We start from the raw sequence: 22,239 nt of genomic DNA, 5'->3' as shown, positions 1-22,239 counted from the left end.
CAACCAGCTCAATAGATGGTGCCACAGCTGCCCCTCCCAGCTGGCCAGTCCCCTGCCCTGGGGCTGGATCAGAGCCGGTGACCCCTAGAAGGGAAAGGCCCCATGTCCCGTTCCCGGCCCTTTCCCATGACAGCCACACTCCCCACTCCGTCACGGCGCCTGATTCAGGCAGAGCCCCCACAATCCAGATCTTTACTAGTGTCCAGCCTTTACAGACCCCGCTGGGCACACGCATGCGGCTGGCTCCGGCAGGGGGGATCTGGGACGTCCCCCAACCTGGGGCCTTGGGGCCCTTGTGATTGGCGCCAGCTCTGGCCCAGCTGGGGGAGGGGGCAGAGGTGCTGGGTGGGGTCTGGGTGCCATCAGCGGGAGGATGGTGCCCAGGTGCCAGATCCTCTTGCTTCCTGCCAGTGTCAGAGCCATCGCCCAGGGGTGGGGCTCAGGGGGAGTCATGCTCTTCCCTCCCCGCACTCCCGGGCCACTGATCCGAAAGGCAAAACGACAAAGCTGGCGCTAAGACAGCACCAACCGGGCTGGGGGGCGGGGCAGGGCCGGCTTGGCTGGGCTTCATCTCTCCCCGGGGGCTGGCGCACTCAGTGGCACAGTCCGCAGGATACGTCCAGGCCTGGGGGCAGCTGCCCGCAGGAGGAGCCACATGGCTGGCCAGAGCTGTAATCCCGAGTGGGAGGCTTGGTGAGGGACACAGAGGTGTGGGGGGGTCTTTCTCCAAAGTCACGGGAGTCTGCCGGACGCTGGGGTCCTGTGATCTGGGGGGGGGGGGCTGGGACACCTGGGTTTGTTACCACACAAAAGAACACAACCAAGAGCAACTGGGGCATGCGGGGAATCGCAGCTGGCAGGGGAGCGGGGCTGCCTGCTTGGGAAGAGCTCTCTGGTGCAAAGGGGGGGGGGGGTGCTTTCCAGTTGGAAAGGCGGAGCTGTCTGGAGCGAGGGGCGGGGCTTTCTGGTTGCAAAGGCGGGGCTCTTTGATGCAGGGGGTGGACCTGTCTGGTTGGGAAGGCGGAGCTTTCTGGTGCAAGGGGCAAAGCCAAGGCTTTGGTACAAGATGTCCTGGTGCAAGGGGCGGGGCTGTCTGGCACAAGAGGCGGAGCTGATGCTTTGGCGCACGGCGCGGGGCCAGTGATCGTGATCCCGCCCATCAGTTGTAGAGGTCGTCGTCCCCCTCCTCCTGGAAGAGGCTGCTCCGGCTGTTGTCGCCCTCCCGGGAGCCACCTGCGCCGTCAGCGCCCCCGTCCCTGCTCTGCTTCCCAGCTGGGAACCTGTGGGGAGAGAGTGGGGCTGGCGGAGAGCGGGCAGAGGATCCAGGGGCTGAGGGTGACAGCAAGGCCAATGGGCTGAGACTAAGGCTGGGGTAGTCCTGGGGAGGGCACAGATCCCAGAGATGAGGGCAGGGCTGGAGGGATCCCAGGGGGATGAAGGCAGGTGGGTGCATTGTAAGGGCTGGGGACAGGTGGGGGGGAAAATCCCAGGGGGCTGCGGGCAGGGCTGGGGGGAACCCAGGGGGCTGAAGGGACCCCAGGGGGCTGCGGGCAGGGCTGGGGGGATGTCTGGGGATCCCAGGGGGCTGCAGGCAGGTCTGGGGGGATCCCAGGGAGCTGAAGTGATCCCAGGGGGCTGCGGGCAGGGCTGGGGGGATGGCTGGGGATCCCAGGGGGTTGTGGGCAGGGCTGGGGGGATCCCAGGGAGCTGAGGACAGGGCTGGGGGGGTCCTGGGGCCAAGAACGACGCCGGGGAATTTGCTCCCTACCTGAAGTTGCCGAAGCCGCGGCTCTGCTGCAGTGTCTGGGCGAACATCTCGTACTTGCGGATGTCGTTGTCGCTGACGGAGCGGCGGGCGAAGCGCATGGCCTCCTCAAAGTGATCCCGACGGATCTCGGGCACTGGGTCATAGTCGTCCTCCTGCCCGGGGGGGGAGGGGAATGGACGACACTGTCACGCCCGGTCTGGCCTTGATCAGCCAACCCAGCGTTGCTCCAGCGGCAAACAAGGGCCATGTGATTGGCCTGCTCCACTCTCACTGGCCTGGTGGGGTTGCCCCAGGGGGCAGGAGCCAAGGCTCCGGGGACCCCCCAGTGAGGGGGTAGCTCAGGCTGTGCAGCTGCCCCACTGTCAGGGAGCTGGGGGTTGAAGCCCCCCAGTGCCTTTCAGCAGGCAGGGGTTTTCTCCCTTGCCCTGTGGGGTCTCCCCCATACCATGATGGCATCCAGGTGGCTCTGGCGTTCCCGCTCCATCTTGATCTCCATCTCTATGGCCTCGCGGATGGCGAGCTTGCAGGCGCGCTGGCAGATCTCAGTGAGGTCAGCGCCCGAAAACCCGTGGGTGATCTTGGCCAGGTAGTTCAGGTCCACATCCTGCGGGGGGAGGGAAGAGAGACATAGTCAGGGGATGGGAGGGAAACACGAACGCATTGGGGGGGGGGTCACATTCCAGGGAGGTGGGAGAGACACAGCCAGACAGGGGCTGGAGGAAGGTAAAGGGGGGAAAGGCAGTCATTCCTGGGATGAGCATGAGGCTGATCAAAACCTTCCCTCTAAACCCTTTTCTGACAATCAGATTTTGGACAAAACCATTTTTCCCATCTAGAGCGTCCATTTCCCACAGAAAAGTTGGGTTCTTCATAAAACCCTCCAAATATTTTGATTCTGAAATGTCACCCCCTTGTTGAGAGTTGTAGGTGGGTTGCATCACATCCCCATTCTCCTCTATGGACCAGGCTTCCTGGGCAGACTACATCTCCCATGATGCACCATGCACACAGCCTTCTATGATGCACCACCACCTCTCACCAAGGGTGGAAACCATGGTGCATCATGGGGAAATGTAGTTCAGTAGTCTCACATCCCCATTCTATAGACCAGACTTCTGGGCCAGACAACATCTCCTATGATGCACCACTTCCTCTTGCCAAGAAGGCAGACCATGGTGCATCATGGGAGATGTAGTCTGACCAGGGAGCCCAGCCTAGAGAGGCAAAAGGATTCATGAGGCTCCTGAACTACAACTCCCATGAGGCACCACGGCAGCCTTCAGAATGCAAATATTTTGGTTTTTGACTGAAATTCTTCAGTTTTCAAATTTCTGCTGGAAAAAAAAATCCCATGGAACCATTTAGATGCAAATGAAAGTTTTTTTCATGTTCTTAGAAATTGTCCATGGGGAAGCCCTTTGCCCCCCCAGCAAATGCCAACCCTGGCTAGGACTGGAAGGGCCAGACTCTGCTCCCAGTAACACAGCAATCTGAGGCCGCCTCACTGGCCCTAACATGTTTAAAGCGGACTGACACCAGCCTAACACTGAGCAGGATTTCTCCTCTAGCCTCTGGGGGATGTATTTGTGGGTGAGCAGCTCCACTTCTGTGTGCCCATGGACACACATGGGAGCTGCCTTGGGCCAGAGATACACACAAGGGAGCTGCTTTGGGGTGGGGATGGGCACACACACACACACACACACACACACAATCTATCTGGGGGTCAGGTGGGGAGACACACAGATAGGATCTGCTTTGGGGGGATACATACATACACCCCCCACATACACATTCTTCCCATGGGTACACAGAGTGTGCCAATTTCCCCACAGAGTGGGTTTAGGAAGCCGCCCCAGTGTTGCTGACCCCAAGCGTGGAAACCTCACGTGTCAGGCCTGGGGAAAACAAATCATGAGACCAACCTAAAAATCACGAGATTTAAATACTGAACAAGGCAAGCTGGGTTCTCTTCCTTTGCATCCTGGGCTCACACTTTCCAGCTCCTCTCTGCAGCCACAAGAGCTAGAAAACGATTTCTTTGCGAACGTGAAAGCCGAGGGGTTCCCCTGTACTCCCGTGAGTCCGGGAGCTGGGGATTTAGGGAACAAACGATCGCAAGTCTCAGGATCCAGTGCTGAGAGTTGGCAAAGCTGTGGCTGTATGAGACCAGAGTGCCGTGCGGCTGGGGCAGGCGGTGCAGCGAGGCCTGGCGTGCTCACTCACCCCGGCCACGGGCGACTTGCGCAGGTTGGCGCTCAGGATGGCCGCCCGGGAGGTGTCGTCAGGCAGCGGGATGTAGATGAGCTGGTCCAGCCGCCCCGGGCGCAGGATGGCTGGGTCGATGATGTCTGGCCTGGGGTTGTGGGGGAGGGGACAAGGAGACACAGCCTCAGCCCCTGCCCGGCACCCACCCCAGAGGCGTCCTGGGGCATCTCCAGAGAGGGGGCAGCTCCCACATACACCCACCCCCACCGCTGGCGTCCCTCGGCCCCGGAGCAGCCCTGGGGAGCACAGGTACTAGGGCCGCGCAAAGCTTCTCCAGGGAAACTGGACCGCGAAGAAAAGGAGACAAACCCCAGGAAGCCCGTCCCCCACAAGGGACCCTCCCCTACCCCCATGCAGCTTGCCCTACCCCCCTGTCCCCAGAGAACCTCCCCCCCCCCACAGAGCCTGCCATCCTCTGTTCCCAGGGACCCTGTCCCCTGCAAGGGATCCTCCCCTGTCCCCAAGGAGCCTGTCCTGCGCCCCCTGCCCCCAGGGACCCTCCCCCACCAAGCCTGCCCTGCCCTCCCTGCCCCCAGGAACCCTCCCCCGTCAAGCCTGCCCTGTCCTCCCTGCCCTGCCCTCCCTGCCCCCAGGAACCCTCCCCCGTCAAGCCTGCCCTGCCCTCCCTGCCCCCAGGAACCCTCCCCCATCAAGCCTGCCCTGCCCTCCCTGCCCCCAGGAACCCTCCCCCACCAAGCCTGCCCTGCCCTCCCTGCCCCCAGGAACCCTCCCCCACCAAGCCTGCCCTGCCCTCCCTGCCTCCAGGGACCCTCCCCAACCAAGCCTGCCCTGCCCCCAGGAACTTCTCCCACCCCCGCGGAACCTGCTCACCCCCCCGCCCATCTACTGCCCCCAGGGACCTTATCCACCCCAAGGAAACCTCCCCAACCCCACGGCCCCTGCCCCCTTGCTCTCAGGGACCTTGCCCCACCCCTGCCCCCAGGGTGCCTCTCCCAAGCTCATATAGATGGGGGGCGCGATCCTCAGGCCCCTCCCCATGGCGCAGGAGTGTGGAGAGGGGCTTGTCCTGGTCCCAGCAGCCCGGGCCTGGAAAGCAGGATGTCTGGGAGAGGGAAAGGGGGGGGCTCACCTGTTTGTGGCCCCGATGATGAAGACGGTCTTCTTGTTGGTCATGCCATCCATCTCGGTGAGGATCTGGTTGATGACACGGTCGGCCGCCCCCCCACCATCCCCCGCGCCACCCCCCCGTGCCTTGGCGATGGAGTCCAGCTCGTCGAAGAACAGGATGCAGGGGGCGGCCTGACGAGCCTGGGGCACAGGGGGAGAGAGTGGGGCTTGGGGGGAGCTCCCAAGGGGGAAGAGAACAGGGTGTGCAGGGAGCCCCTGAGTGGGGAGAGAGCGAGGGGTGGGCCTGGCGGGGGACAGAATGCACTGGGCAGCGGGGAGCCCCGGGGCTGGGGTGGGGGTACTCATTAGCAACAGCAATGCTGGGATAGGGGCTCCCCTGCTGCTGGGTCAGGCTGGGGCACCATGCAGCTCCCCTCCCCTGATTAGCAGGAATCCCCCAAACACACACCCCTTTGGCTGTGCAGGCATCACCCCCACAACTGGCGAGCACAGCAGGTTGAGGGGGCAACACAGACCCTGCAGCCAGGGCTCAAGGATAGGAGCAGTAGAGAGACCCCCCCATGCCCCAGCACCCTGAGGCCCGGCCAGGCAGGTGTGGGAGGGACCCCAAGGTCCAGCCAGGCAGGTAGGGGGGAGCCCCAAGGCCCGGCTGAGTGCGAGGGGGAGACCCCAAGGTCTGGCCTGGCTGAGTGCGAGGGGGAGACCCCAAGGCCTGGCCTGGCTGAGTGCGAGGGGGAGACCCCAAGGCCCAGCCAGGCCAGTGCTCCATGCCCCACGCACCTTGTCGAAGACGTCGCGCACGTTGGCCTCGGACTCCCCAAACCACATGGTGAGCAGCTCGGGACCCTTGATGGAGACGAAGTTGGCCTGACACTCGTTGGCGATGGCCTTGGCCAGCAGGGTCTTGCCGCAGCCGGGGGGCCCGTAGAACAGCACACCCCGTGATGGCGTCATGCCGAACTTCAGGAACTTGTCCGGGTACTCCACCGGGAACTGGGGGGGAGGGGTCAGGGATCAAGGATGGGGGGGGGGCCCAGAAAGCCGGCACCACCCCCTCCCTTCACTGCACCATGGAGGTGCCCCCTACTGAGCCCCCACCCCGCCCCCTGCAGCACGACACCCACGTTTAGCTCCCACCCCACCCCCTTCAGCACAGTGCCCCCTCCTGAGCCCCCCACCCCGCCTCCTGCAGCACGACACCCCCTACAGCCCAGCGCCCCCTGGTGAACCCGCCCCCTGCAGCACGGCGCCCCCTGCTGAATCTCTACCCCACCCCCTGCAGCACGGCGTCCCTTCCTAAGCCCTCCATCCTGCTCCCCGCAGCACAGAGGCTCCTGATGAGCCCCACCCACCCCCTGGAGCACAGTGCCCCCTGCTGAGCCCCTGTGATGTTGCACTCTATATGATTTTATGCATATATGCTAATGAGTGCGAATATAACGTAACTGGAATATGCTTCATGCAAAAGGTTTCTTGTAATGTATCATTACAAAGCTTATAATCTGCTGAGTGTGGTCATCCTATTTGTATGTATGTATCACTCTTGTATCTGAAACTAGAAATATGAACTATCTAACTCTGAGGTCCTATTGTAATCATGCAAAGTGTGGGCCATTAATGGTGGCTGGGAATCTTGATGGCTCCCATTAACCAGGACAATTGGTTGTAAATGGCTCTGTTTACCGGTAAGTCTGTGTGCTGGCAAGTGGGTAAGGAAGTCTTACAGTGACATGTTTCAGAGTAGCAGCCTTGTTAGTCTGTATTCGCAAAAAAGAAAAGGAGTACTTGTGGCACCTTAGAGACTCTAAGGTGCCACAAGTACTCCTTTTATTTTTTACAGTGACATGTGATCATGCCACCTGAACTGGAATCCATCTTTAACCTGGTGCTTTTCCAGTTAGAAGGAGGGGTGGGAATCCAGAGAGGGACAGATGATTCCCACCTTGTGCAAAAGATATATAAGGGGGTGGAAGAGAAAAAAAAGGGGTTGGCCATCATGAGAAATCCCCCAGCTACCACCTGAGCTGGAACAAGGGAAAAGAATTGTGCCCAGACTAGGAAGGCGTCCAGTCTGTGATAGAAGCTTATTGAAACATCTGAGGGTGAGATTTCATCTGTAATCACTTTCTTACTGTATTAGGTTTAGACGTCTGGGTTTTATTTTATTTTGCTTGGTAATTCACTTTGTTCTGTCTGTTACTACTTGGAGCCACTTAAATCCTACTTTTTATATTTAATAAAAATCACTTTTTACTTATTAATTAACCCAGAGTATGTATAAAGAAAAGGAGTACTTGTGGCACCTTAGAGACTAACAAATTTATTAGAGCATAAGCTTTCGTGAGCTACAGCTCCCTTCATCGGATGCATCCGATGAAGGGAGCTGTAGCTCACGAAAGCTTATGCTCAAATAAATTTGTTAGTCTCTAAGGTGCCACAAGTACTCCTTTTCTTTTTACTGATAGAGACTGACAAAGCTGCTACTCTGAAATCTCTCTATCAGTGTTATAGAGGGTGAACAATTTATGTGTTTATCCTCTATAAGCTTTATACAGGGTAAAAACGGATTTATTTGGGGTTTGGACCCCACTGGGAACTGGGCATCTGGGTGTTGGAGACAGGAACATTTCTTAAGCTGTTTTCAGTTAAGCCCGCAGCTTGTGGGGGACGTGGTTCAGACCCGGGTCTCTGTTTGCAGCAGGCTGGCGTGTCTGGCTCAAACAAGGCAGGGTACTGAAGTCCCAAGCTGCCAGGGAAAATGGGCTCAACACACCAGGTGGCAGTTCCCAAGGGGGTTTCTGTGACCCAACCTGTCACAGCCCCCACCCCGTCCGCTGTAGCACAGCACCCCCTAGCGCTGCACTGTGGCTGGCATGGAGGAGGGAGAATCCCATCCAAGCCCCAAACGGGCAGATCCTTGCTTAGCCTGGGCAAGGCGGGTGCAGCCCCCCACTCACCTGCACCAGCTCCTGCAGCTCTCGCTTCACCTCCTGCAGCCCCCCGATGTCCTCCCAGCAGACCTGGGGCACCTCCACCACCGTCTCCCGCAGCGCCGACGGGTTGCTCTGGCTGAGCGCCCACTGTGCGGGGGGGCAGGGGGGGAAGAGCATGAGGGGCGTGGCCTCGTGCTGGGGAGGAGGGGCGGGGCCCAGGGGAGGGGTCGCCAGGTTACCTGGAAGTCGTCCATGGTGACGGCCATGGCGTCGAGGATGTCGGCGTCGATGGTGTCATCCTCCAGGTCGATGATGTTCATCTTCTTGCGGATGGCCTGGAGCGCCGCCTCGGAGCACAGCGCCGCCAGATCTGCGCCCACGTGCCCGTGCGTCTCTCTGGCCACCTGCAGCCACAGGGCGCCCGACACGGGGGGGAAGAGGAGCCAGGGAATGGGGCCACGGGCAGCCAGGGAACGGGGCCAGTCAGGGAACAGGGTCACGAGGGCCAGCCAGGGAACGGGGCCACGGGATGGGGGGCCAGCCAGGGAACGGGGCCACGGGATGGGGGGCCAGCCAGGGAACGGGGCCACAGAGCAGTGGGCTGTGGGGAGGGGCCAGCCAGCCAGCGGGGAGGGATCACAGCTCTCTTGCCCCACCCTCCCCCCAAGCACACATGAGCCACCCCCATCTATACAGACTCCTGTCCCCACACTCCTGCCCCGCCCCCGACATCCACTTACACGACCCGCCAGCTCTCCCTCCCCCTGCCCCATCCAGCCCCACCCTCTCACCCGCTCCAGATCCACATCCTCGGCCAGCTTCATGTTCTTGGTGTGGATCTGTAGGATCTCCAGCCGCCCGACCGAGTCTGGGATCCCGATGTCGATCTCGCGGTCAAAGCGCCCTGGGGAAGGAGAGGGGGTGGGATCTCAGCCCAGCCCCTCGCAAACATACATGGCGTGTGGAACCATCATGCCCCAGGAGTGGGGGCTGGGGGCTAGCAAGCAGAGCAAGATGGGCTGGGAGCCAAGACCCCTGGGTTCCATCCCCAGTGCTGGGAGGAGAATGGGGTCTAGTGGTTAGAGCAGGGGCTGAGAGCCAGGACTCCTGGGTTCTATCCCCAGCTAGTGCAGCAGCAGGGGGAAGATAGGAAGCCAGGACTTCCAGTCCGGGATTTACTTGCCTCCCAAAGTGAGGGCCCTGGGTGGGGTCCCCATGTCCCTGCAGCCCCACACCCAGGTACCTACCAAACCTGCGCAGGGCAGGGTCCACGCTGTTGGGCCGGTTGGTGGCGGCCATGACGATGACATGGGACCGCTGCTTGAGGCCGTCCATGAGCGTCAGCAGCTGGGACACGATCCTGCGCTCTACCTCGCCATGTGTCTGCAACAGGGGATGGGGGGTGGGCTGAGAACGGGGAGACTCCACAGCACCAGTGACCGGGGCCCCCGGGACTTCCCTGCTGCTCAACCAGCTCTGGGCCAGGCTGAGCCATGGACACAGCACCTTCTAATGACACGGCACTGCCCAGCAGCACAGTGTCCCCTGGTGCCAGACTGAGGATGCCCCTGAGGACTCCCTGCTCTTCCCTCTCCAATTGGGAGCCGTTGGCCTCACATCTAGATGGAGCAGGAGGATCTGGCGCTGTAAAATCCAATAAACCCTAACCCCTGCCAGCAGCGGGCTCGCTCCACCCCGTACCAACCCCTGTTGCCCGGCCAAAGCAGAAAATCAGGGCAGCTGGCATCAGAGCAAGACAGCGAGAAACATCAGCCAGCCAGGGTTAGGCGGGTGCACACACACGTGTGCCTGTGTGCGTATGTCCTGGGGCCTCCAACAGATATGACATGGCCCCTCTTTATCATCACTGATCACAGAATCCTAGAGATGTCGGGCAGGAAGGGGCCTCCAGAGGTCATCAGGTCCAGCCCCCTGCACTGAGGCAGGGCCAAGTAACCCCAGCCCGTCCCTGGGTTGGTGCAACCTGTTCTTACAAACCTCCAGTAATGCGGACTCCACAACCGCCCTTGGTCGCCTGTTTCAGAGCCGAACTCCCCTTGGAGTTAGAAAGTTTCGCCTAATATCCAACTGAAATCTCCCTTGCTGCAGATTAAGCCCATTGCCTCTTGTCCTACCCCCCGGGGACACAGAGAACAACTGATCTCTGTCCTCTTTGTAACAGCCCTTAGCATGTTCTCAGGTCCCCCTCAGTCATCTTTTCTCAGGCTAAATGTGCAGGTTTGAACCTTTCCTCACAGATCCGGTTTGCTAAATTTCCACTGAATGCATCCGATGAAGTGAGCTGTAGCTCACGAAAGCTTATGCTCTAATAAATTTGTTAGTCTCTAAGGTGCCACAAGTACTCCTTTTCTTTTTTCTTTTTGAGAGAATCAGGTGTGACTGATGCCTGGCTGTCTGTGGCCGGCCCCAGGGATGGTCCCAGAAAACAATGGTCCCTCCAATTGCCCGGACATTTGTTACCTAGCGACTAATAACTATGATGCCCGGGAACAAGGACAAAGGATGGAGGAGGGGCCAGGTGAGGTGGTTAAGTGGGGGCTGCTGGAAGCAGAAATTTCTGGATGGGGACTACAGAGGAGTCAAGAGGGCTCTGGGCTGGGGCCTGACCCAAATGGATTTTGTTGTAACTTTCCATTCTCATGTTAACGAAAGACTTTCTAAGCTGTGTTGCCTAATAAACCCTGCTGTTATACATCGCTGGCTGAGAGTCATTCCAGAATCAGGAAACCGGGGTTGCATTGCTCCTTTTGGGGGTGCAAGACTTCCCGAGGGGTCCAATCCAGGTGGACCCACTGCAGGGAGCTCGTGGTGTGACGCAGGGGTGTTGACAGCTCAGAGGTTCGGTCCCACGAGGTGGGGAAGCCAAGGGGCTGACCCCAGTGACAGTGTACCCCTAAGGGGGCTGATGCACTGCAAGAGTCCTCCCAGGGCCGTGTGAGAGCACCGGACCTGTGGATCCGTGACAATAACATCAACTATTTCTCCATCAACTTTAACCCTGACCCGTTAAATTGTTCACATATGATCCCCTCCTGATGCTGAGATGTAGCTGCCCCTGGGGTGGGGGGCGGGGACTGTTTATACTGGGATCCCCTGCCCCATCTCACCTTCTCCCTCTTGGGGGCAATGGCGTCCAGCTCATCGATGAAGATGATGGCCGGCGCATTCTTCTCAGCCTCCTCAAAGGCTTTGCGCAGGTTGCTCTCTGACTCGCCGGCCAGCTTGCTCATGATCTCCGGACCTGGGCGGGGGCAGGGGCTCTTTATAAAGGGATCCCTTGCCTGGCACCGAGAACCAGCTGGGGGGAGGCGCATGGCTATTCATACAGGGAGTGATGCCGGCCTGCAGGGCCATGGCAGGGGCCAGTCACTCGCATGCTTCAGAGCAGAAGGGAATCCCCAGCAAGGGGTCAGGAAGCCATGAAAACCCAAGGCACAATGGAGCCTCCATGCCAGCTGCCTGGCTCTGCACCGGGCAGCATCACCACACCAGCACGGGAGAGTGCCAGGACGAAGGGAAAAACTGAGGGCACCTAACCCACTCCTGGCAGAGCACGAGGAGGGAGGGTGGGTACTGCGGGGCAGGCAGCAGAGAGGGAGGGCAGCCGGAGACCACAGCGAGAGGTGCACGAGAAATGCCAAAGATGAGACAGAGGGGGGTACCTGGGGACAGACAGACAGACAGGCACGCGTGGGGACGGACGGACGGACACGTAGGGACAGACGGACACGTGGAAGGACGGCCAGACATGTGGGGACAGACGGACGGGCTCCCCACCCCTTGCCCCCCTCCTGCTTGGCGTCTCTCACCGTTGATGAGGAAGAAGAAGGCTCCTGTTTCGTTGGCCACGGCTCGGGCCACCAGCGTTTTCCCGGTGCCGGGGGGGCCGTACAGCAGGATGCCTCGGGGTGGCTGAGGAGGGAACACACTCAGTTGGCAAGAGGCACCCGATGGGAAAAGTGCCCAACGCAGCCTCCTTGGGCAGGTGTGCGACATGCAGGGCGGATGCCCCCAAACCCAGTATCCCATCAGGAGAGGTGGTGGAGGGAGGTGACTACGATGTTAATTGAGGCTGAGATGGTCCTGTCCTGGGGTGCAGAGGGATGGCTCTGGGGGCACCCCAGGCCGGACTGAGGCCCGTGTCTGGGGACCCAGCAAATGGGGTCCTGGACGACATGAGGATTGCAGCTTCTGCTACGAAGTGTGTTGCCAGCCCTCGTGATTGGGAGGAAAAGGTAGAAAATGTGACAGAGGTGTGACAGACATAGTGCTGCTGCCCGAGTCTGCAGAGAGCCTGACCCCATTGCTCTGAGATGTGGGGGAAGCAGCTTGAAGGGCGGAGTGCTGGGGCTGATTACACAGGGATCCCTTGCCCGGCACAGAGATGCAGCTGCCTCTGGGGAGGAGCGCAGGGCTGCTTATGCAGGGATGTCCTAACAATGAGATCTGCTTGGCTGTGGGATTGGATGAAATGATCCCGCCCTGCCGGACTCACGGTACCTTGACGCCGATGGCTTTGAAGAGCCCTGGGTGGCGCAGGGGCAGCTCCACCATTTCCTTGATCTGAGCCATCTGCTTCCGGCAGCCCCCGATGTCGTCGTAGCCCACGTCATTCAGGCTCTCCTCCTCGTCCTGCGCGGGTGATGGGCAGGGTCATGGTGCGACCAAGCTGGCCTCCCAAAACCCTGGCAGCCACACTGGGACCAGTACCCACTCCCTCCCCCTCTGGGACCAGACCCTGATCCCCACAGACAGCCACAGTGCCGCCACCTGTTGGGACCCAGCCCCGTCCCACCCTGCTCCCCCAGGATCCAGCACCATGGGCCCTGCTCCACTTCCCCCTGGATCCAGCACCATGGGCCCGTCCCCATCATTGTCCCACCGCTCCTCCCCCCGGATCCAGCACCATGGGCCCTGCTCCACTTCCCCCCGGATCCAGCACCATGGGCCCGTCCCCATCGTTGTCCCACCGCTCCTCCCCCCGGATCCACACCATGGGCCCTGCTCCACTTCCCCCTAGATCCAGCACCATGAGCCCCCCCTCCCTCCCCGGATCCAGCACCATGGGCCCTGCTCCACCTCCCCCTAGATCCAGCACCATGAGCCCCCCCTCCCTCCCCGGATCCAGCAGTCTCTGGGGCACCCACAAAAGGGCGCAGGGCGGGGGGCTGCACCCACCTCTCTCTTGATGGGCTCACCCTCGCAGTGGATGACGGTGTCGGGGGCCACGATGCAGTGGGGGCTCGGATCCACTTCCACCACCTTGAACTCCACGGCCCGCATCCCGCCGCGCACCAAGAAGATGTCACCTGGTGGGGGAGGGGACATCGTTACTGAGCCAGTTGGGGGGAGGGGGGAGTCCAACCCACACCTGGCGGGAGCCCCCACTATTGGGGGACAGCCCTACCAAATCCGCTCCAGGCTGGGCGCCTCCCCACCCTCTCCTAACAGAGGTAAGACAGACAGCCTCCCGCTGCCCCCCACAGGGAGCTGCCCCCGAAACCATCATCCCAGGAAGGGGGGGTTGGTCTCAGGGCTCCCCCCAACCCCAGCTCACCTTTGTGCACAGGCCGATAGGCCTCCAGAAAGTAGGGCTTCAGGTACACTTCAAAGAGGTTCCCAGTCAGGCCGACGATGGTGTCGTCAATGGGCAGCACGTGGATCCGCTTCCCGTACTTCACGTCCGGGCAGGCCTGGATGCTGCAGGACAGACCCCGGCTCAACCCGGCACCTCCAGCACGGCCCCCCCTGCCGAGCCCCCACCCCGCCCCAAGCAGCCCGGCACCCCCTGCTGAGCCCCGTTCCCTGCAGCACAGCGCCCCCTGCTGAGCCCCCCCGCTCCCTGCAGCACAGCGCCCCCTGCAGCCCAGGCCCCCTACTGAGCCCCCGCTCCCTGCAGCACAGTGCCCCCTGGTGCTGACTGCTGCAGAGACTACCCCTAACTGAGCCCCCCATACAATGATTCATCCAAGCATGGCATGTGAGGTCTCTATTGAGTGCGAATACCCCACTGGCCCCCAGAGACATTGCAAAATATGGGCATGGATAATATTCCGGATTGATGCATCTACACTGGACATTACATCTTAAAGCCTTGACGTTAAAGGCAGGGCACAAGGAGGCAACATGCCTCAGGCAGGCTCTGTTCAGGAAGAGGGAAGTGAACACTTCTCTCTCGGGCTGGTCATTGCGTATTAAGAACCTAAGAACGGCCAGACTGGGTCAAACCAATGGTTCATCTAGCCCAGCGTCCTGTCTTCCGACAGGTTTCAGAGTAGCAGCCTTGTTAGTCTGTATCCGCAAAAAGAAAAGGAGGACTTGTGGCACCTTAGAGACTAACAAATTTATTAGAGCATAAGCTTTCGTGAGCTACAGCCCACTTCATCTGTGACCAGTCAGGTGCTTCAGAGGGAATGAACAGAACAGGGCAATAGCCAAGGGATCCATCCCGTCATCCAGTCTCAGCTTCTCAGTCAGAGGCTTAGGGACACCCAGAGCGTGGGGTTGCATCCCTGACCATCTTGGCTAATAGCCATTGCTGGACCTATCCTCCAGGAACTTACCTAGTTCTTTTTTTAACCGAGTTATACTAGAGGCCTTCACAACAGCCCCTGGCAACGAGTTGCACAGGTTGGCTGTGCATTGTGTGAAGAAGTACTTCCTTTTCTTCGTTTTAAACCTGTGGCTCTCAATCAGGGGTACACGTACCCCTGGGGGTACGCTGCGGTCTTCCGGGGGGGTACATCAACTCATCTAGATACCTACCTAGTTTTACATCAGGCTACATAAAAAGCACGAGCAAAGTCAGTACAAACTAAAATTTCCTAAAGACAATGACTTGTTTATACTGCTCTATGTACTATCCACTGAAATGTAAGTACAATAGTTATATTCCAATTGATTTACTTTATAATGACATGGTAAAAATGAGAAAATCAGCCATTTGTGAGCAAGAGCATGCTGGGACCCTTTTGTATTTTTATGCCTGATTTTGTAAGCAAGTCATTAAGTGAGGGGAAACTTGGGGTACGCAAGACAAGTCAGACTCCTTGAAAGAGGTACAGTAGACTGGAAAGGTTGAGAGCCACTGGTTTAAACCTGCTGCCCCTAGTTCTTGTGTTCTGTGAAGGGGTAAATAACACTTCCCTAGTCCCTTTCTCCGCACCGCTCCTGATTTTACACACCTCTGTCACATCCCCTCTTAGTCGTCTCTTGTCTAAGCTGACCAGCCCAAGTCTTCTTAATCTCCTTTCTTATGGAAACTGTTCCACTTCTTCAATCATTTTTGTCACCCTCATCTGTACCCTTTTCTTGTTGGAGACGGAGTGACCAGAGCTGCACGCAGTATTCAAGGTGTGGGCGCACCATGGCGCGGTGTTGTGATATTTCCTCTCTTACTACCTAGCCCTTTCCTAGGGATTCCTAACAGTCTGTTAATTTTTCTGACGGCCGCTGCTCACTGAGTGGATGTTTTCAGAGACTTATCCCTGGTGACTCCAAGATCCCTTTCTTGAGGGGTAAGAGCTCATTTAGACCCCATCACGTTGTGCACACAGTTGGGGTTACTTACTGTGTGTCTCCCAGTGTAAGTCTATTTCAATAAGGAGCCACCAGCTAATCAAGACCAACGTTCCCTCTAATTTTTGACAGGCCGTGTGCGCCAAAAATTTCTTCTGTGCAAATGTTTGTGCGCGCGGTGTTTTGCCACGCGCGCGGGGTTTCAGATCTGTGGGCACACGCACAGCTTAAAGGGAACAATGATCAAAAAGACTGCGAAATGAACAAGAGACTGCAAAATCTGCAGGCAGGGACACACAGCAGGAGGCTCTCCACCAGCAAAGGACCGTTTTCATATATATATTTGGGGCTTGCAAATGGACACAGCATTCTGGACCAGGGGACCAGCTGGCAGCACAGTTTGTTTCATGAAAACAAGCTCCCAGCTAGGCCTGGCTGAAAAATGCCAGATGGACTCTGGGGTGAACTTCACTCTCTATGACATGAGAGGATCGAGGTGAACAAGTCTAGGCTCTAGAATGTGAGTTACAATTGTATTTGCCATGTAACCATTTGTTCCCAAATATTTCTACTTGCTCCCCTGGGAATCTCTTCCCTTTGTTAAATGAGCTTTGGTTTGTTGTCACTGCAGACAAAGTGCAGTGTGAAGCAGGGCGTGACCTGAGGCCAAGCCAGGTATGCTACTTCTTTGAGAGCAGCGGATCCGTGATTGTTCAGCGAGCCAGGGCGGAGCTCCTCCCGAGGGACACACGGAGGTTGCTGTGTGCCTCTCGCTCCCCCAGAGAGGGCCAGCAGGGCCTGCATAGGCAGAGAAGGGAGTGACTGTGTTGCCCTGGACTGGGGAGTTGGGGATCTGACCCCCAGCAGGCACAAACCTGGTTTCCTCCTGCTAAGGGCAGGTGTTAGTGAGGTGCCACCCAACCCTGAGTGGCGTCACAGAAGGGCGCTCCCTGCAGCATCCCAGGGATTCCCAATTTCAGTCTCCCATCCACACCCTGAGCAGGCCAGCCCCTTCTTAGCTGCAGAGCTGGAGGGGAGGGGCCCACCCGGCACTCACCTCACTACATCGCCCAAGCGCACGCGGAGGTTGTTGCGGGTGACACGGTTCATGCGGATCTTCTCGCTGTGGCAGGAGTCGTCAGTGAGGACAATGCAGACCGTCTCCCGGCGCTTCTTGCCCTTCAGCAGCACCGTGTCACCCCGGAACAAGTGCAGCTCCTCCATCTTGGTCTGCAACGGAGACAGGCGGTGACAGAGCATACGGGGCATGCGGGAGGAGGGCATTTTCAGAATGTGTGGGGTGCATGGTGTGTCCATATAAAAAGGGTGTGTCGGAGGTATGTGCATGGTACATGTGCTACTCCTGGGGGAATGCTGCGCCAAAAAATTAAAAATTCTGCGCATGAAATTTTAAAACATCTGCAAAATTCTGCATATTTTATTTGTCAAAATAATGCATGCTGGTTTCAATTATGTAGGTAATTTATTCAAACTACAATACAATGGATGGAGAATGGGAGTGGGGAGCATTGGAGGAAATCCCCAAATCCCCTTGCCTAATAATAATGTAGCTAGGTTTGACCCTTTATTTCTAGTTATTAGTCAACAATTACTACCTGTATGTTCAGTGTTACATCATAGGTAACTGAAGAGCAAGTGAGGGCTGGGGAATCAAACTCACAATTTATACTGGCTACTGACCATATCCAGAAAGGTCACTAGCAAACAGTTCATGGAGCACATTTTGATAAGAAATTTTTTCAGTCCAAAAATGTAGACCAGTTCTAACCACTAAAGCACCATAAGCATTTATAAGGCCAGACTGTCCTTCACACCACTCTGGCCATGTAAAGGAGCCTTAAAACTTATAACACCTGTTTTATACTCCCAGGGGAATTCACAAAGACAATGGGAACAATTCACTAAGCAGGCAGGCTGCTACTTCTGCTCTGCCTGAGGGGATTGCCTGTGCCATTCCTCAGACATTCCCTGAAGCCCTGCCTCTCCATGCTGAGTGTGCTGCAATAGTGAAGGAGAGGGACAGAGTGTCTCTTCTCTCACACACACACACACAACTGCCCACCCCTTCACACCCCTCCAGTGGTGATTTACATCTCTATTGGCTGCTCCGGGCACCTGAACCGACCTGCGTGTGCTGCCTGGGAAGGACATGTGACTGCTCTTGTGGCTTCCCTTTGCTCTCCCATCAAAAGTCATTTTTCTGGGGGGAAGCAAAGAAATCTGTGGAGGACATGAATTCTGCACACGCACAGTGGCGCAGTATTCCCCCAGGAATAACAATGTGCATGGCGCATATGTGAGACTGCATGGGGTGTATACTTGGAGCATGTATGTGTGCACAGAGTGTGTTCATTGTGTGTGCATATGCATAGGGTATGTTGGGACCATGTGTGTGTGGTGTATGTCTGCATAGTGCCTATGTGAGATTGCATGGTGTGTGTATGCTTGGAGCGTGGATGTGCATGATGTGTGCATGCATGGGTGGATGGGGTAGTACGCATGCAGGGGTGTGTATACATCTGGGATATGTGGAGGTGCGTATGCGTGCATGGTTTATGCATGTGTAGTGTTTGAATAATGAGTGTGTGCACATGATGTATGTGTGTGCATTGGGGGTACATGATGCACATGGGGGTGCATGTAGATGGTGTGTGGGTGGGGGTGCATGTATGTAGATGGCATGTGGATATGTATACACATGCGTAGAGGTGTGTACACACACGTGTTACCTTCATCCTCTCCTGGCGGGAATCCAGCCTGCCTAGCTATGGGTCCTAGCCCCTGTATTGCTAGCAACAGGGGATTCTCACAGAGCTCAGAGGGCAGGCGCTTTAGGAGCAGGGGAATCCAGATGCAATCTCTGCTGGTCAGTGAGTGTCCCAGGATGCAGCGGGGAGCTCCCAGGGGCCTCGGCTCAGCAACAGAGCAAAGCGGTGTCCCCCCAGTACCTCCCAGCTGACCCCTCTGCGCAGTCTCAGCCCACTAGGCCACCTGCCTCCCTGCGGGGGAAGGGGCTCCGGTTCTTGGCAGGCCAGGTGGCTGGCTGAGGCAGGGGTCCCCATGCGGCACAGGGGCCGTACCTGTGACAGGCTGACAATGCTGTTGTCCTCATTCACCGCCTCATCCACGAGGAGCCGGTTGGGCCGACGCTTCTGGCGCAGGATGGCTGTGGAGTAATCCTCCCCTTTGGGGCTGCAGAGGGGAGAGGGGTCAGAGGGTCTCCCTCCCCAAAGGAAACAGAGCCAGCCCCCCAAGGGCCCTTCAGACAGGGGAGAGCGGGAGATGCAGGGCCCGGGAGCTGGGACTCCTTGGGGGTGGGGGAAAGAATGTCAATCTTAGAGGGGCCTTCAGACCCCAACCCTACCTAACGTGCCTGGCCTGAGGAATCCCAGAGCTGAAGGGGGTCTGGGAGCCCAACTTTGGGGGACGCAAGGAAAACTAGAGCACTTTGCATTTTGAAGGGGGAGTGGAGAGGCAATCGTTGCTAGACCTGCGGTTTGAGGTGGGGGAAGGGATCACAGACAGGCACTAAAGTGTGGGGGAGACTCTGTGTGTGGGGGGGGGGATTACAGACAGGCCTTAGGGTGTCTTGGGGGAGGGACCTGGAGCCAGGCCCCTGGGGCTTGGGAAGGGGGGGTGAGTTTCTCAGCCAGGCCCCCAGGATTTGGGAGTCACAGCAGCAGATGCGGGGGGGGGGGGAGCTGGACACACAGAGGATAAAAGACCTGCTACCGCTGCCAGCTACGGCCCGTTCTCTCGGCACAGGCGGGCCTCGGGTTCGGGCCTCGGGTCCGGAACAGACCCAACAACTGTTTGTGTCCCGCACCGCTGGGGGGGCGGGGGGACAAGCCTAGGAATTTGTTCCCCCCCCCCCGCCGGGGCCCCCTGGGAGCGGGGCGGGGCTGCCCTCTGCCACGCTGATTCTGTGCCAGTCCCGGGCGCGTGCGGGGGGGGGATGGGGGGGGGATCGTGTTTCACCCCAGCCGGTGCCAAGAGCCTCCCCTATAAATACCCCGCGGCGTGGGCTCATCGCCCGTTATAGACACCAGTTACCCCCCCCCCAACAACAACAAACTCGGGATCCCCCCCGCGCCAGAGCCCCCCTCACTTGGGGGCAGGCCCCCCTGCAAGTTCGGATCCAAACTTTTCCGGCCCCTCCCCCCGGCTGAACCTCCTCCCAGCTGCGGGGGGGGGGGGTAGCAGGACCCCCCGCCCCGGGGAGGTGGAGCCCCTCGAGCGCCCCCACTTACTCCCCGCCCGGGCCCGGCATCTCGGCTGCGCTACCCCCGCCCGGGCCGCCCCGAATCGTCCCGCAGCTGCCTGCGCCCGCCCGGCCCTGGACAGCCCCGGCTGGAGCTCGGCCCCGCCCCGCCCGGCCCGGCCAGCGCCCCCCGCGGACACAGGGGGAGCGGCAGAGACGGGGGGTGGGGGGCGAAGGGGGGTCTTGGGTTTGGAGGGGTTTTTGGTGGGGGAGGGGGTGGTGTTTGGGCTGGGGAATCCCAGAGCCGAGGGGGGGGGTAGGGGGGGGAGGGGAAGGGGCTGTGTTGGGGGAGGTTTGTGAGGGTTTTGGGGGAAGTGGTGAGGTGGGGCTGGGGGTGTTGTGGGGGGGACTTTGGGGGGAGGGGGTGTTGTTGGGGAGTATTTGGGAGGTGAGGGGAGTGGTGTTTGGGGGAGGGGAAGAGGGAGGGGGAGTGGGGTGGGGGGTGTTTGGGGGAGGGGAAGGGGCAGTGGTGGGGCAGGGTTGGGGGTTATTGTGCTCACTGTTGGTGCCTGGTTCTGCTCCAGAGCAGCTGAGCTGGGGGGGCAGGGCAGGACCAAGTTTAAAGGGACTGGGGGAGGCAGTCAGTTGGGTGAATGTGTGGGTCATGTCCCTCTGTGCAGGGCCCAGGGTGCAGCTGGGCAGGTGTGAATGTGGGATTGGTTAGGTGGGTGCATTTGTACATGGCTATTTGGGACATGCAGGGTCTCCAAGTGCTTTGGAGGATACGATTAAAATTCAAAGTGATCCGTCAAACTGGAGAAATGGTCTGAAGTAAATAGGATGAAGTTCAATAGGACAAATGCAAAGTGCTCCACTTAAGAAGGAACAATCAGTTGCACGCATACAAGTTGGGAAATGACTGTCTAGGAAGGGGTACTGCGGAAAGGGGTCTGGGAGTCCCAGTGGATCACAAGGTAAATATGAGTCGACAGTGGAACATTGTTGCAAAAAAAGCCAACATCCTTCTGGGATGTATGAGCAGGAGTGTTGTAAGCAAGCAGTGCTTAATTTTTGCTAGGGCTGAGCCCTGGCACCTCTGGGCCTGGCAGTTCGTAGCCCTGGCACCTCTGGGCCTGCTGCTTCAGTTATGAAAGTAAAAGAAATTGCTTGAGTCCCCTCACCTCTTTCAGTACAAATTAAGCACCGACAAGAAGAATTTCTTCCGCTCTACTCCGCGCTGATTAGGCCTCAACTGGAGTCTTGTGTCCAGTTCTGGGCGCCCCATTTCAGGAGAGATGTGGACAAATTGGAGAAAGTCCAGAGGAGAGTAAGAATAATGATTAAAAGTCTAGAAAACACAACCTCTGAGGGAAGATTGAAAAAATTAGGTTTGTTTAGTCTGGAGAAGAGAAGACTGAGTGAGGACACGACAGTTTTCAAGTAAATAAAAGGTTGTTAGAATGCAAGAATGATCAGACTGGGTAAGACCCAAGGTCCATCTAGCTCAGTGTCCTGTCTTCCAACAGTGGGGGAATGAACAGAAGAGGAAATCATCAAGTGATCCTTTCCCTTTCACTCATTCCCAACTTCTGGCAAATACAGGCTAGGGACACCATCCCTGCCCATCCTGGCTAAGAGCCATTCATGGACCTGTCTTCCATGAATTTATCTAGTTCTTTTTGAACCCTGTTATTGTTTTGGCCTTCGCATCTTCTGGCAAGGAGTTCCACAGGTTAACTGTGTGTTGTCTGAAGAAATACTTCCTTTTGTTTGTTTCAAACCTGCTGCCTATTAATTCTTGTGTTCGGAGAAGGAGCAAATAGCACTTCCTTATTTACTTTCTCCAAACCAGTCATGATTTTATAGACCTCTATCATGTCCCCCCTTAGTCATCTCTTTTCCAAGCTGAAAAATCCCAGTCTTATTAATCTCTCCTCATATGGAAGCCGTTCCATCTGCCTAATTATTTTTGTTGCCCTTTTCTAAACCTTTTCTAATTCCAATATATCTTTTTTGAGATGGGACGACCAGATCTTCACACAGGATTCGAGATATGGGCGTACTATGGATTTATATAGAGAAGGAAGGAGAAAAATTGTTCTCCTTAACCACTGAGGATAGGACAAGAAGCAATGGGCTTAAATTGCAGCAAGGGAGGTTTAGGTTGGACATTAGGAAAAACTTCCTAACTCTCAGGGTGGTTACGCACTGGAATAAATTGCCCAGGGAGTCACAGCAGGTGACTGTCACTGGAAATTTTTAAGAGCAGATTAGACAGACACCTGTGAGGGATGGTCTAGATCAAGAGTGGAAAAACTTTTTTGGCCTGAGGGCCACATCGCAGCTGCAAAACTATATGGAGGGCTGGGTAGGGAAGGCTGTGCCTCCCCAAACAGCCTAGCCCCCACCCCTATCCACCT

The 22,239-nt window shown here is 57.7% G+C and overlaps 1 protein-coding gene across 2 annotated transcripts; it reads right to left on the bottom strand.

Moving 5' to 3' along the window:
- Positions 1-561: 561 nt before the first annotated feature.
- LOC119845960 (transitional endoplasmic reticulum ATPase-like) lies at positions 562-19,986 on the bottom strand. Of its 2 annotated transcripts, none has more exons than XM_038378975.2 (18): positions 19,869-19,986; positions 18,699-18,810; positions 16,655-16,827; positions 13,637-13,779; positions 13,258-13,388; positions 12,580-12,711; positions 11,889-11,991; positions 11,187-11,320; positions 9,306-9,441; positions 8,850-8,962; positions 8,298-8,462; positions 8,083-8,205; positions 5,906-6,118; positions 5,127-5,305; positions 3,995-4,124; positions 2,214-2,372; positions 1,769-1,920; positions 562-1,280 (listed from the first exon to the last, which is right to left on the bottom strand). In XM_038378975.2, exons 1-18 carry the CDS (start codon positions 19,886-19,888, stop codon positions 1,160-1,162), a joined length of 2,439 nt encoding a protein of 812 aa, XP_038234903.1. In that variant the 5' UTR covers positions 19,889-19,986; the 3' UTR covers positions 562-1,159. The 2 variants fall into 2 exon arrangements, with proteins under 2 accessions (XP_038234903.1, XP_038234905.1); XM_038378977.2 differs by lacking the exon at positions 19,869-19,986 and adding an exon at positions 19,344-19,449.
- Positions 19,987-22,239: the final 2,253 nt, after the last annotated feature.

This window comes from Dermochelys coriacea, chromosome 20, assembly GCF_009764565.3.
Source record: "Dermochelys coriacea isolate rDerCor1 chromosome 20, rDerCor1.pri.v4, whole genome shotgun sequence".
Taxonomy (NCBI): domain Eukaryota; kingdom Metazoa; phylum Chordata; order Testudines; family Dermochelyidae; genus Dermochelys; species Dermochelys coriacea.
Note: the sequence above shows the minus strand (reverse complement) of the source record. Positions and strands in the feature narration are given on the sequence as shown.

Excerpts from the sequence above, each read along its gene's own strand:
- LOC119845960 (XM_038378975.2), bottom strand. The coding sequence starts at position 19,888 with ATGCCGGGCCCGGGCGGGGA. Across the intron at positions 11,321-11,888 it reads CTTCTTCTTCCTCATCAACG|GTCCGGAGATCATGAGCAAG; the intron begins GTGAGAGACGCC and ends GCCCCCGCCCAG. Across the intron at positions 8,963-9,305 it reads CCCTGCCCTGCGCAGGTTTG|GGCGCTTTGACCGCGAGATC; the intron begins GTAGGTACCTGG and ends CTCCTTCCCCAG.